The sequence below is a fragment of the Lissotriton vulgaris genome, chromosome 1_1, assembly GCF_964263255.1.
Source record: "Lissotriton vulgaris chromosome 1_1, aLisVul1.2, whole genome shotgun sequence".
In the NCBI taxonomy this organism is placed as follows: domain Eukaryota; kingdom Metazoa; phylum Chordata; class Amphibia; order Caudata; family Salamandridae; genus Lissotriton; species Lissotriton vulgaris.
In genome coordinates this window covers 1,737,407,859-1,737,422,261 of record NC_141685.1, presented here as the reverse complement: position 1 = coordinate 1,737,422,261, position 14,403 = coordinate 1,737,407,859, and the positions used below count along the sequence as shown (strand labels likewise).

Here is a 14,403-nt window from a genome sequence, read left to right as displayed (position 1 = left end):
CACAACCTCTCTTACAATCGCCACTCTCTCCCTGTCCCATCTTAACCAGTCGAGGCCCAGTGATGTAGATCTGGTGTAGGATTTTTAATTAAACCAGCCGAAGTCTTATCTGGATGGCTACTACCTTTGGAGAGGAAATTGCTTCAACCCAATCTTCGTCATCCAATATCAGACCATCCTCACTCCCTTTTCACGTAGCCTCTTTAAAGGATCATCCATATGATTGACAAGCTTCCTATATATTAGGGACATTTTTTTTCTGGAAGGTGACCATCGAGTACCCGGTCTTCAAGAGGTGATGCCTCTGGGGGCACCTCACCCCTCGGGACTCGAGCCATCAAAGCATGTCGGACCTGGCGGTTGTGGAAGTGTTCACTATTATTCAGTTCATATTTTGCTTTCAATGACTCAAACATGTGCATCTTCGTCCCGTTCCAGACATCCTTCACCTGGGAGATACCAATCAACTCCCATTTATCAAATCCCTTTGATTTCCACAAGCTCCCCAATTGCTCGTAGTTGATCAAAGGAGTTGCTGGAGTCAGTTTACCCTCTCAACCCAAAGACTTATTCGCAATGTGCCAGATTTTTACCGCAAGGGCAGTGGGACCCATTAAATGAAATCTTCCTATCCTAGCGTATAATGCCCTACCGATATCTCCCCCTGGTGGCTGTTCCCTATCCATGGCATATCCCGGGTCTCTTGGGAGTCCGTATACAATTTGATTGATGGCCGCCAGTTGGGAAGCCCAATAGTACTTCCTCAGATCAGGGAGTCCGATGCCGCCGTCGCACCAGGGAAGGGTCAATTTCAGAAAAGCTATCCTAGGTCTACCCTCCCATAGAAGCTCCCTCTGTAGTCCTTCTATTTCTTTAAAGTAAGATACAGGGACCGGGTCCATCGCATTTTGCAGTGCATACAGAAATCTTGGAAGGGACATCATTTTGGGCATGTGATCTTTAAATGTAAAACATTTCTAGGTGCATTTTCATGGTTATTCCAGAAGTTGGTTGAAAGATTGATTATGGGCTAGACAAGAATAGATTCTCAGGAATCCATGCCAACCACAACTGTTTAATCTCATTTTTGCCTTTCCTATATTCAAAATTCAAGCTTTATTTATATGTGTGAAAGACATGCTTTCTAAGTTAATGTACTAACCTATCAATTTGTTTAATGCTATTTGACAAAGAAGTTGATGGGAAATTTAAGTTATTTGCACTGGATCATCAACCATGCAAGTTTTGGTTCACCTGAGAAAGCACAAAATTCTATATATATATATATATATTTTAAATAGGCTAAAAATCCTAATACTTTAAACCTGTGTTCAACTGTCTTAACCCCTTCGGGGCTGATGACGAGCTGGGCTCGTCATGGCGTAGCCTCCTCGCACGCTGATGCCGAGCCCAGCTCGTCCTGAATAATGGGATTTAGAAAATCTGAGTGTGCGAGCGGAATTCCGCTCGCACGCATGTGGTTAAAATAATATGCCACAGTTTAGCATTCATAAGCATTCGGAGTCCCATAGATTCCATCCTTAAATATTCGTGGCACCTTTGTGTGTTCACATTTCTATTAAATGCATTAACATTGATCAAACATTGCAGTACTTACAAAATTAGGTAAAGCACTGATTGTGAAGAAAGAAGTATGTATTTGAAGCAATGGAGGCTAAAAGTGACCGTGTTGTGGTCACATTCGGACAGATAGTTATACATTTGCAAATATTTCAGACACAGGATGAGATATTGAAATGGGTGCTTTAGTATAAACTATTACACTATCATGAGAGTACCCTAAATGAGACCACAAAGTAACAAAGGACAGTATTCAGGTGCATGAGCAAGCACTGTTGACATGACATTGAATAGACTAGGTGTGACCAACACACCTGGCTCACTGAAACGCTTAAATAGGTGATGTCTGCAACTCTAAAACCTGAGAAGAATATATATCCTTCTTGTAAGGGAAGAGAAAAGGCTTTTTTTTCTGACCATAAGAAAATAGTGCAGGGCTGTTCCAAATAGATGCAGGTGACCCTTTTCCATGAATAAAGAAGCGATATATATTAAAGTTCAGTTTAGATAAATTAATATAACTTTTTCTTTACATAACTTTTTCTTAGTTGAATAGTATGAACACTCCATCAATCTAACCCCCTTGGTGGATACAACTCATACAGTTATACAAATGGGATTACCAACATTAAAGTGTATAAGGGCATCAGAGTGGGGACAAATACTAATTTGGTATGCTAAGACCTTCACCGCTAAAAGCTCCTTTTACAAAATTATGGAAAGTGGAAAAAAAAATGTTTTTGTTGCTCTGTCTTATTTGAGGTATTTAGGGTAGAAACTTGAACAATATTTGATTCAAAATACTCGGATATTTATTGTTAATAATTCATGAAAATATTTTTTTCACAAATGTCATTCACAATTTTGATTACCGGTGAATGGTGTACATTTTGATGAGGGAACCTCATTGATATTTTAATATTTTTACATGAATAAAAGAAAAACAATAAATAGGAAAATAATGTAAAATCTCGATACAACCTGCTGTTTTAATTCAGCTACGTTGATGACATCACAGGGATGAGATTACCTCAAGCAGTGTTTTCCTAACTTGGGTCACCAGTTGCGGGCATACATAATCAACCATGATGTCAGTGACTAAAAGTGCCAATGTTCTGAAAATCACAAGCTAACTTTCTGTATTTGCAAAGTAAAAATCCCAACATAGACAGTGGAGGAGTCACATTAATAATAAAACAAAGTTTACAGCTGGTACGACCAATGCATAACTCTATTAAGGCACTTGTACAGAATATTTGGCAAATGTACCTAAGATGTTGCACCTGCTTTGTGCAGAGTAAGCAGAAATGCAAAATACAGAGGTAATAGAAAGCACCAGTTTGTATACATACATATAATGAGAAGTGGCCAGTGGAGGCACGATCTCTTTTTTACAGTGAGACTAAGCAAATGATCACTTATAATTCATTCCAGATGCAGGTGGACTAGTACGTCTACTGCCTAGGAACTTGGACTGTGCTGCACAGTGCAGTATTCAAGTAAATGCATAGTACACATTGAAAATTGGGGATTACATCCAGAAGACCGAGGATATCAATTAGCAATAGCAGCAAAACTACATTGATGATAACTGGAATTTCATAAAAAAATTATTTTCAAATAAATTAATAATCTTAATTTAAATACAATAAATATATATATATATTAATTTAACAAAAGTGACAGTATAATTAACAAAAGGAGCAATATTCGTGGTAGTTTTCTAGATGTCCCAACTTAGTTTTTGCTTCCTCTCCTTCTGCGCTCTTTGTTTCGCTTCCTCTTTATCGTGGGATTGTTTAGCAAGTATATCTCCTGGAAGATGCTGTAAAGCTCCATGGCGGCCTTCTGTTGGACCTTGATGTCTCCCATCTTTTATGGATGTCAAAAAAGTAAAATGAAAGATTACACACTTGAAATCATTATGCAGGTTTTATGATGCTCTATCAAGGTCAATAATATCGACCTACAACAATATTGCATCCACAACATCGAACGAAACACTACAATACAGGGTAATTAAATTATTAATATCCTTAACTCTACATCTATTAACCCTTACCACCCAATAAAGTGGTTAGGTCAATCTGATGGGGGGCCTGGTGGTAATGCAATATTATTGTCAGGTGGCATAAGACATAGAATATAGTAGAGACATACCACTATGCAAACTGATTTACACACATAAACATCTGACATCTACAATTATGCATTACCTACACATACGACCATAGAAATTATTCTCAAATAAACTCACTTTTGGAAAGTGAGATCAATTGGACCCAACCATTGTTTAACTTACTGTTGTAATAATAAATTACTAATTTAGTATCATCAAATTCAGAATAGGTTCTAACCCTTGTTCAAGTCTTAACAAGTTAATAGAGGATATTTATTTTAATGGTGTTCTTGTGACAAAGGGCAATACATGCTTAGGACATGTCTGGCTTCTAAACACACTGTAAAGAAAATCTCCTCTAGACACTCCTTGCCTAAAAACATATATTTTTTTTAATTCTTTTAAAAAAAACTAAATGTTTCAAAGTGCATCTACTTTTAGCGTATGTTGGATCTGAGTCTCGCCATTTGGCCAATTGGCCATAATATACACTACATTTACTAAACTACTAAGGGGAAGATTTCAAAATAAACAAAATTAAAGGTGGTTTGAAATTCCAACCGAGAGACGACTAACAGAACACCCCACATCAGGAAACTGCACTTTTCCTTCTAATCTTATTGTACATGTGAAACTATTATTTAATTCCGTGTTCATTTTTATACTGAGCTTATCACTAATCTCCTGTGCGATTGAAAGACCTACACACAAAAAGGCCACTGTGTATTATTTTCCAAGGTTTTTTTCCTTACATCCTCAGTGCCATAGTATTTGGTAATGAGTGGTTCCACTATACTTTGAGCTCATGGGCTTTCCTAAGTGGAACAGCATGATATGCTTTTCTACAATGAAACCATTGCAGACCAAAGAGCACAATAACGTTGCTGGAAGTATAAATGTGTAAATGGCCCAGAGCCCTGGGCACCATCTAGTTCCAGCAAAGGGTTGCATTTTCTATCTAAATGTTATCTGCAGCCAACATCGACTGGTTGGCCCCATGCTTTGCTCTCTCTGGCAACTCTTTTCATGGTAACCATGCCTCTGGCTTCTGTTGTGTTTTAGTATGGAGAGTTTGTCCTTCATCATAATCACTTACTATCCACTAGGTGCAGCCTCGAAATGTCTGTGAAGATTGTCTACAAAGATGATCATTTCTCATTGTAATGGTTTTTAGTCATGTGAATTTGCATCATGTAATATCACAGTTAGAGTTTAAGGGATGGGAGAACTCCATTTAGCTACCATTTTACTTTTGATGAAATTACGCCACTGCAGAGTTAAGCTTCCTCCTGACACAGCTGCTAATGAGACAATTGTCAATGCTCATGGCTCTATTCAGGTGCGCTTCAACATTAGTGGAGACCACCGAAGATGCTCTTTATTTACCTCCAGAGACTTTAGATCCAGCAGGTCTTTCATGAGCTGCTCCTCTGGCTTCAGCACATCTTTGCTGGCTTTGGAAAGCTCCTCGCGGATGTTGTCGATGTGCTTCTGCACAGACCCAATTTTGAGTGACCCAAACATTTTCAAGTATTTGTCAACGATCAGGCTGAGAAATAATTGCTTCACGCTCTTCTGTTAGGAAATTGAGGAGGAAAGTTTTAGAATGTGCACTAAAAAGTCAACTCAAAATGTACATTATTTGAAAACTCCACTTCACCTGTGACAATTGGTTTCAATTACATCTAGTTGTACTTGGGTTTTTGGAAATTTGGCGATAATTGTGCAATGGAAAAAGACAAGATAAAACATACAGGCCCGACAAAAAATAGTGTCTGAAGCCCACAGACGCAATACGACACCACCGACCCAGAGGTTTCAAAAAGCAACGGCAATCATCTGCAGTTTAGAACTGCAATTTAGGAGAGACCTAAACATGTATGGTGAACTTTAATTTCAACAGTACTTCCGCAATTGCATCCATCAATGTAGCACTATGACCATCAACTAATGTTAAGAAAACATAATTATGCACCGTAACATTGATATGTATTCTGTTCGTCCAATGGTTTATCATTTTTTAGGGATGATGCAATCCCCCATGCCCGGGCAGTGGTCCTAGAGGCCTTTCCCCATTGGTGGGAAAGCACAGAAGCACGACTGACTTGCCTCCACAAATATCTCGAAAAGAGAATGAATGTACACTCACATTTAGAAATTGTACTTCTTACAGACATGGATTGATATTTAGATCTAAGCTTCTGTAGTTCAGTATCTGTTGTAAAAGTGTATGAAAATTAACAACAAAAGGGCCTCAATCACCAAAGAATGAACACAAGCGAAGTTATGTGCCATTCTTGGAGTGAGATAAGAGTTAGTAAAAAAAAATATCCACCTGTAGATGTACTCTCCTTGTGATGGTACAGATTTACACATTTTGGAGTACTGTTGGAAAAGCTTTGTGAATTGTCACAAGAAGACATTTCTGCATGCTTTTGGACGCAGTGTACATTTAGACAGACAAAAGTGCCTTTCCATTAGTACAATTCCCTAGGACGAGAATATTTTACATTGTGAAGAAACCCATTCTCGAACTGGAGACTGATTTATTCTGCCTTTAAAAGAAGGTAGGGGCATATCATCTACGAGGCGATATCAAACTATCTCCGCTTTTGCGTCTGTTTTAGGACGAAAAGCGGCGATAATTTAATCAGCAGGGTCACGCTATCGCGTGAAAGCTTGCATCAGCGCCTGTTTACTGAACACCCAGCTTTGCATCTCTAATGAGATGGAAAGTGGGCATTCCTGCCCTGACATTTCTCCAATTAACAAGGGGCACGCTAACCTGCAGAGCGACAAGCAAAGTAGCGATAACTCTGTTATTGCAACCTTCCTTACGCCTGCTTCAAGACTGATTTTCGCCATTATATCCTATGTAAGGTGGATATTATGGCTAAGTATGCCTCACCCTATCATCAATCTAACACCAAACTTTGTGAGATTATCGCTGGATTTTCAGCGATAATCTCACATTTGGCAGTAGCCGCTTGGAATTTTCTCTCTCTAGTAGATAAGCGTTGCTAATAGCACTCTATCTCAGCGATAACATTCCACGTTACCCGGCGATAATTATTCTAACTCTAAGTGCGCTTAGCGATAACTATTGCCGGTCCTTGATAATATGCCCCTTAATCTCCATATGTTTCGAGGGTGAAAAGTAGTTGTGGAAAAGTTTGTGAATACCAACAAGCATGTCAGAATCTGCGAGTGTGCAAACACCCTTCTCAGTCCCCAGAAGAACATTTTCACATTTTTTTGAATTTCAGAAGTCAAATTACAGCTGGTAGTCAAGCCATTTGGCAATTTGAATTCAAACACGTGGCTTACAAATGGCTTTGTGAATCTGGCTCAAAGTATAACATGTTCATAAAAAAGGTGGGGAGGAGGATATGGAGGAGGCGCAAATCAGTACCCAGTAATGATTAATTTCTATTGTTAATATCATTATGATTATTAACACCATTGTTAACAATATCACTTGTGGTAGTAGTTATAGTAGTAAAAGACAGTAGGCATTTGTTTTCATATTTGCCATTCAAGCTGGGACACATGGTCAGATGGCAATTCACAAAAATACCTATTGCTGGGTTTCTTGCTTACAAGCCCAGTGCTGTCAAATAGAGATATGAGTGCCCACTTCCGCTGCTCACTTATAATCTTGTTGTATTGGGGTCTTCCAGTCATGTAAACATCTAAACATCTAAATATATAACTATATATATATATATAGCGTGAACGCTACAAGTGCTTGGCGCCTCACCTCTTTCCAAGTGTCTAGTTTTTTCTGAAAGATGGCACCATCATTAGCTCCATTGGGGTTAGTGGACATCTGAAAAAAAGAGATACAAACTTTAAGTTCGGCGCATTAAGTCTACATTAATATCCAATATAAACAGAGATCACTATATATGTTTTTTGTGTATATAGTAGAAGAAGCATGCAAAGTCATTTTTAGAGCAATGGGATATAGAATATGTAATTAAAGTTGCAAACAAAGCAGATGTCGGAAGCCTGTGACATGACATCAGGTAACTTTAATGCAGCAAGATCAGGGGTTTGATTTAAAGATTAGAGGATGCTTTACTCAGTCACAAACGTAGCAGACATTCCTATCATCTGCAATACTGCAATTACCAGAGGATGTAATATGAAGGATGTAATATGGTCTAGCAGTAAAATCTTTTGATCAGGTTTCTTTGGTGATCAGCAATGACCTTAAAGTAGTTTTTGCAGCTTGGTGAGACCTATTTGAGTTGAAATTCTATGTTTACCTCGGTTAGGTTGCTAAATTATATTACAGATCAATTGCAAGGATACTAATTAGTCTTACCTCATTCCCTAGAAATGGCGCCCTAATTGTAGTCTCCTTGTGCTACAAGGAGCTTCCCTGCCACTGGCACCATAGGTTGCAGCATTTCGAAAAAATAATTTACCTTATACATCGAAACGAAGAGTCCTATAAGCGTCACTAACTTCCCACCACTCTACCACGTTGAATGGTCCTATGATCCGGCTCAGGTCCTTGGCATTCCTTATCAATCCCTGTCTTTCCGTCTCATTGGCACGTCTGCTTTCTTTTTTTTTTTTTCTTTTTTTTTTATTTCAAAGTATTTTATTGAGAATAGTTTTTCCAAATACAAAAACAAAACAAGCCAAGCTTTCTTTCATTTCTATGACCATAAAAATGAATGAAAGAAACAAAGGAGAGTCACCCGAGATGTCTATAATCCCAGCTGGGCTCACTGCTGCAGGCGATTAATTTAAACTACATGGTGGATGAAAGCTGCATCTTTCTCTACAGAAAAACATTTTTTTAAAGCTAACTCTAACTTGTTTTTCTGAAAAAGAAGCAATTCCAACTCTTGAAGAGAGTAGAGACAAGGAAGGCAATGTACTAAAACTTCAGATATTTTTATCACTTAATTAATTTAATGCTCGATTGTGTGAACTTAAAGAAGGAATCTCCCTGTGAGATGGCAGCAATGTGAATGCTGATTATTAAGATTGGCAGAATGTTCCCTCTCAGAATAATGGAAGCTGAGAAAACCTCTGGCTTGCTAACTTTTCACGTATTCATGTATATACTCTAGGAGGCCGGCGAGCTCCAGGAAATGTTTAGATGGGTCCCATCACAGCTCTCCTCTTGTGCCAGGGTGCACCTTTACCTGTGTTAACTGGCACCCATAGCGGATTCTGTCCTCTCCATATCCTTTGAGAGGCAGCAGTGATCATTGGTTTCATAGGTACATATGCACTTAGCTTTCATCGAGGCAGGTGCTCGCCACCCACCCATGGTGTCCCAGTCAATGAGATCAAAGCTTAATTTTGAAGAAGGACAGTGATATCCGGAGTAGGCCAGGGCATTTATAGACCAAAGAAGCATGGTGCTCCACATCCATCAAAGTCAAAATACATTGTTTAGGTATTTATTTATTTTTATCTTTTGGAAACGATAATAGTCTACTTTATAAATAATGTACACTTTTGTAGATGCAAGACAAAAGATGGACTTGAGAACCACATCATAATGGGCAAATAAACTGATAACTCTTCCCAACAGTTGTAGCTTAGAGTAGTGTCTGCAGGATGTGGGAATGATGGGCCAAAAGGAAGGCAAATTCCTTCAAATAAGGAACTTGAATTGAAAAGCCCAGATTTGCAGCATCTTGACAGGATCTGTCCTGCAGATTCACGTGTCTGAGGACTCTAATGGGAACAGCCATTGTCTCTATCATACATAAGGCCCCCAACTGAGTACAGAGACTTGCGGCTGTACACAGATGCAGGTAGACTATGAGACAACTCTTCTCTCCACCGGGCCCATGAATTAAAGACTTGCTGAGCACAGCTCCAAGTTAGAAGATAAAAAGTCAAAACCTGGTTATATATTTCAGTGTCCAGAGCATGGAAAAGGTTCTTGTTTTCACAAATCAGTCACTAACTCCCACTTTGGTGGCTTGGTGAGTGCATCTTCACCCCGTGAATCATCTAAGGAACAGACCACAGGGCTCTTGCTGCCGTAGCCAACGGGACTAGAGAAAGATTGTGCTTGTTTTGAAATCTCAATCTAGGAAGGCTGTCAAGTGTTATATATAATACAAGATGGAATGTCATGTCTAATGCACAAAACCTCTTCTGCATGGGCTTCTTCGGACTTTCCAGGTTAGTGACAAGCATCCATGCATTCTGAGTTCATACGAGTCCTGGAGTTGTCCTATAGTGCAATCATTCTTAGCTCACAGGCAGAAACATTTATACCTGCAGCCAACCAGTCAATGGACTCCTTACAAATCTTGAATCACCAACCAATGAAGGAAGTGAAAAGCTAAGAATGATCTCTAAAAATGTCTTCAAGCTTGGTCCCATGGCACTTTACACTGTACGTATTTAGGGATGGAATGTACAATCCTATGCAAATGTTAACTCACCCCCCTCTTAAATTGCGAATCATTGCTCTGTACTGGGTAGTTAAGCATATGTGTGTGCACTGTAGTAATTCTTCTGCTCTCTGTGTTCTTTGTGTCTTAAATCCTCAGTGAGGACTCGCGCTTCATGACTTCATTGTCTGTACTTTGAAGTCATGTATATATTCTTGTATAACTCTAAGCATTCTATCTCACTTTATATAGCCTCAGTGTTGGTACTCACACCAGTGGGTATGTAGATTCTAGCACAATATGCATTCTTGTCTCTTTGTGTGTACTCTTGCCTCGCCATAGTTACTTGCTTTGCTTGACTGGGATCAATATAAATTCCTTGTGAGTAGCCCAGTTTCATTGCGGGTTGCTTGGTTTCATGTTTCATTGTGAGTAGCCTAGGTTTATTTTGGGTAGTCTAGCCACATCATGACTAGTTTAGTTTCATTGTGAATGTTTAAGCTTCATTGTCAGTAGTTTTGAAGAGTGCAGCCATGTTGCGAAGTGTCTAGATGCACTGTGAAGGATTCTAGTGGCATTATGTGTGCTGCAGCTTCGTTGCAATAAGATGCATAACAAGTGACGTTTTTACCTAAAGTCATTTGAGAACTGAAGCTTGTGAGTTCGGAAATTGCAAGTCAGTCCGAAGTTTTGCACCGTACAACGAATGACGTTGCTATGACCCACACAATGGTACACAAGTTTCGCAGTGCTGATATTTTGAGAGCTGGGATGAGCCTACATTTGCATGCAAAGCAACCAAGGGTGGGTGTAAGTCGTAATCAGGTAGAACTACCAAACAATTCCAGGAGATTCTGCAGAATTACATAGGAAGAGTTATTCTCCGTTTAGCGCTATTTTCGTAGCGCAACAGTGCTCCTTCATGTTCAAAATGGATGGGGTAATGCAGAATTACTGAAATTACTCTGATCACTCTGACATTATTAACATTACTCCCAGGCCTAAAAAGACCTCTGCAGTACACCTATGGGACACTGTAAGTTCACTTGATGACATACACCAAAAATACTTATTTCAGACATCCTGGAATGAATAGAGCCTGAACTTGTCAGGCTCTATTTATCATAATATAGGACAAGAATATAACTGGTAAACAGATAAAAGCTGATTTCGAAATACTATTGTGAAGTCACTTGACCCTACAGAGTTGCCCTATTGTTCATACTCATGCCTTGAGTATATATGCTCAGTGAACTGCCACTATCCTATTATCATAGAAGGGCCAGCAGAAGCCTCTGTAATGGCTGCACCACCTTCAAAACCAGCTGCATCTTCTACAAAGCCATCACAATCAGCACCTATCCCCTATCTGATTGAAAAACTAGCCATCTCTGGCGGGTTGCGGCACACCTGCGGCCAAGACACTATCAGACTAGAGACAAAGAAGTAAAAAAATACAAGGGAACAGGCCTTTTCCATCTATGCATCCAGGATCTAGAACGACATTAGGCCCCAAAGCAACTTACATTCAGGGAAGAGCAGAAGACAAATGACCATTACATCATGATGCAGTAACAATCCCCTGTTGCTCTTAAAAACCATCTTCCCCGCCAATCACACATTGACTGTGTTTGACTTTGGCCCTGTACATCCCTGCATTACCTTTTGGCTATTTTTGTGGTATATTAATACCACATACATACATATATGGACACTGTAACACAGAAAGCGAGCTACCTCTCCTGACAGATCTTATCAAACTAACTTTAGTTACGGGCTCTTGTTTTGTACCACAGATCATGACAAGAAGGAACCTTATTGCCTGCATTATATACCAATATATATATATATATATATATATATATATATATATTGTTGTAAAGCGCACTAAACAAATAGGTGTATATATATAAATGGTATTAAACCAAGGGATATATCAATTAGTATATACATGCAAATATACATAAGTGCGTTTGATATATGAGGTTCGACATATGCATTCATGCCATTTTAGAGATCAGTAGACTGTGTGATATTGCAATTATTTAACTCTTCTTTCAAGGCAGCGATTGTCATTAATTGTTGAGAAAGCCAGATGTGCACCTGGTCCCCCCTTCGACGAATAGTGAAAGAAAGAATTCACAGTGTCTTCCATGGAGTTAAGAAAGGCATTAACGAGAAGGTATGGCAGCAGAAACATTTGCAAGTAAGTTCAGCTCCAGATTAAAATACAATGGAGAGAAGAATACAGATCTGTACTTACAAAGTGCTCCATGAGGGCCGCGCAGTCCGCTTTCAGTGCCTGTAAATTGAGTGGGTAGGAAGCACAGCAACCAATGCAAAAAAAAATCAGCACGCACTGGAAGATGACAGACGCTCGAAGGGCCATGGTCTTTTGTGGTTGAACTTGCAAACAGCGGCTAAACGAGATGGTAACTGTGCAGGGAGTATGGGCGAGTGAGACCACTCAGTCTACTTGTCACCCCGGCTGTTTGCAGGACTGGTGTCTTTCTACCTCACTGCACTTGGTATTTATACTCGATTCTTGGGTAGCTTTGACGCCTCAGAGTGACGTCACTTTCACAGGTTTGCAGAAGAGGCGATGGTGGCAGAAAGGCGTGACATGTGTGCGTGTTTTTAGTGACAGGTATGGTTTGTGGGGTTCCTGCCTCACTCTTGTTTCCCTTAAATGACACCCTTTTGTGGGTGAGAGGGGAGCCACATTTGATGGCAAAGGCAGTGCCCCCCCAGTTCCAGAGTGTGGTCAGGGAATCCTTCGAAAGTGATTGTCTCACTTTGCTGTGGTCTGGCACTGGAAATTCTCCAGCGAGCTCACCGGTCCATGCGAAAGGTGGCTGTTTCCGCTCTTCAGAATGAAAGAAAAAAATACCTTCGCTCTTGTGGTCGTGGTTGAGAACTAGCAGGAAGGGAAGTTCTGTTCAAGTCAGCGGCATATGTGGTCTCACAAGATGTTAATGGGTTGGTCAGAAGCAAAGCTTGGTGCCCAAAGGGCATTAAACAGCAAGGAAATCACAGGTTGTGCTCAGAGTAAATTACAAAAAACAGCTGCATTTGTCCTCTTCTCTGAAGCAAAATGCTCTGGCCTAGATACGTGACTCTGTTACACTTACTTGCTACTATGTACAGGAGTGCTTTGTGCAACACTATTTACAGCCATATTAAAACCGCAGGTTCATGGCAGTGGTAACACATGATAAAATATGAGTGCATACTTGTTGTTTTGCACTTTCTTGTGATGTGTTGTTTATTGTGTTGTTGTATATCTGTGCTGCTTTACTACAGTGTATTATTCATGCACACCTGTCAGTAGACCTGGTTCAGGTGGCAGACAGTTGCTTTAATTTACCTTCATCATGTATAAGTCCTTCCACTTCAAGACAAGTCAACAGGGAGATTTGTTCAAAATCTCCCTACTGCCTATATCCAAATATTGGCACGTATGTTGTGTTGTCCGATGGTTGTTTTGTGTTTTTTTGTTGTGCCTTGGTATGTTTCTGTTGTAATTTCACTTTTTGTTATGTTATTGTGTTCTTTCATTTCATTTTGATAACTTTATTTCGGTCATAGACCATAAAAGTGCAGATAAAATACATACATGCGCTGAGATAAAATGTATAAATAATTAAGAACATTGAGTTAAAAAGTGATTAAACAGTAAGTTATCAAAAAAATAAAAGGAGGTAACGATCATCACAGTTTGTCACAGTTAATCAGGATAGACCTTCTGCGCCACATACCATATAGGAAGCGGGAGACCGAAAACACAATAAGGGGTGAGGTGTCGTATCTTAAGATTCTGCAGGCTTGTGCGCATTGTTTTAGTCCCAAATTTCTGCACAGCGGTGCCAACCAGCATCTCCGTGTTTTATTATATGCTGGGCAGAAGAACAAAACGTGGACAATGTCTTCTTTACTGCTTTTACAAGCTGGGCAGGTTCCTTCTTCTCATCCAGCCCATGTACAAGTCAGTGCCCCAATAGGCAAACAGCCATGTCTTAATTGAGTGTACAATTTCCTTGCTAGTGGAAGCTGTATTAGATCCAAAAATTCCTCCCTCTTGGGTACGAATTTTACCTGTAAAAATTCTATGGTCAGCCTGCCCATGGTTGTCGAGCTGTATAGCAAACTTAGGTTATAATGTCTCAAAGAAACCAACAGCTCTGATCTCTGTACCGCTGGGCAGCTCACCTCCGGGGTCTCCCATAGTTGGGGCAGGCCAATTTGGTATGCAAGAGTTTTAATGTGTGATAACCAGGTTGTGTTCTTGCTCTTCAACCGCTCCCAAACTACAGAAAATTCAGCTCT

The 14,403-nt window shown here is 39.7% G+C and overlaps 1 protein-coding gene across 1 annotated transcript; it reads right to left on the bottom strand.

Annotated features, from left to right (window-relative positions):
- Positions 1–2,960: 2,960 nt before the first annotated feature.
- On the bottom strand, positions 2,961–12,558 carry IFNG (interferon gamma). Its single transcript, XM_086937826.1, has 4 exons — positions 12,341–12,558; positions 7,461–7,529; positions 5,087–5,275; positions 2,961–3,453 (listed from the first exon to the last, which is right to left on the bottom strand). The coding sequence occupies exons 1-4, from the start codon at positions 12,464–12,466 to the stop codon at positions 3,319–3,321; spliced, it is 519 nt and encodes a 172-aa protein (XP_086793952.1). The 5' UTR covers positions 12,467–12,558; the 3' UTR covers positions 2,961–3,318.
- Between the last annotated feature and the right edge of the window lie 1,845 nt (positions 12,559–14,403).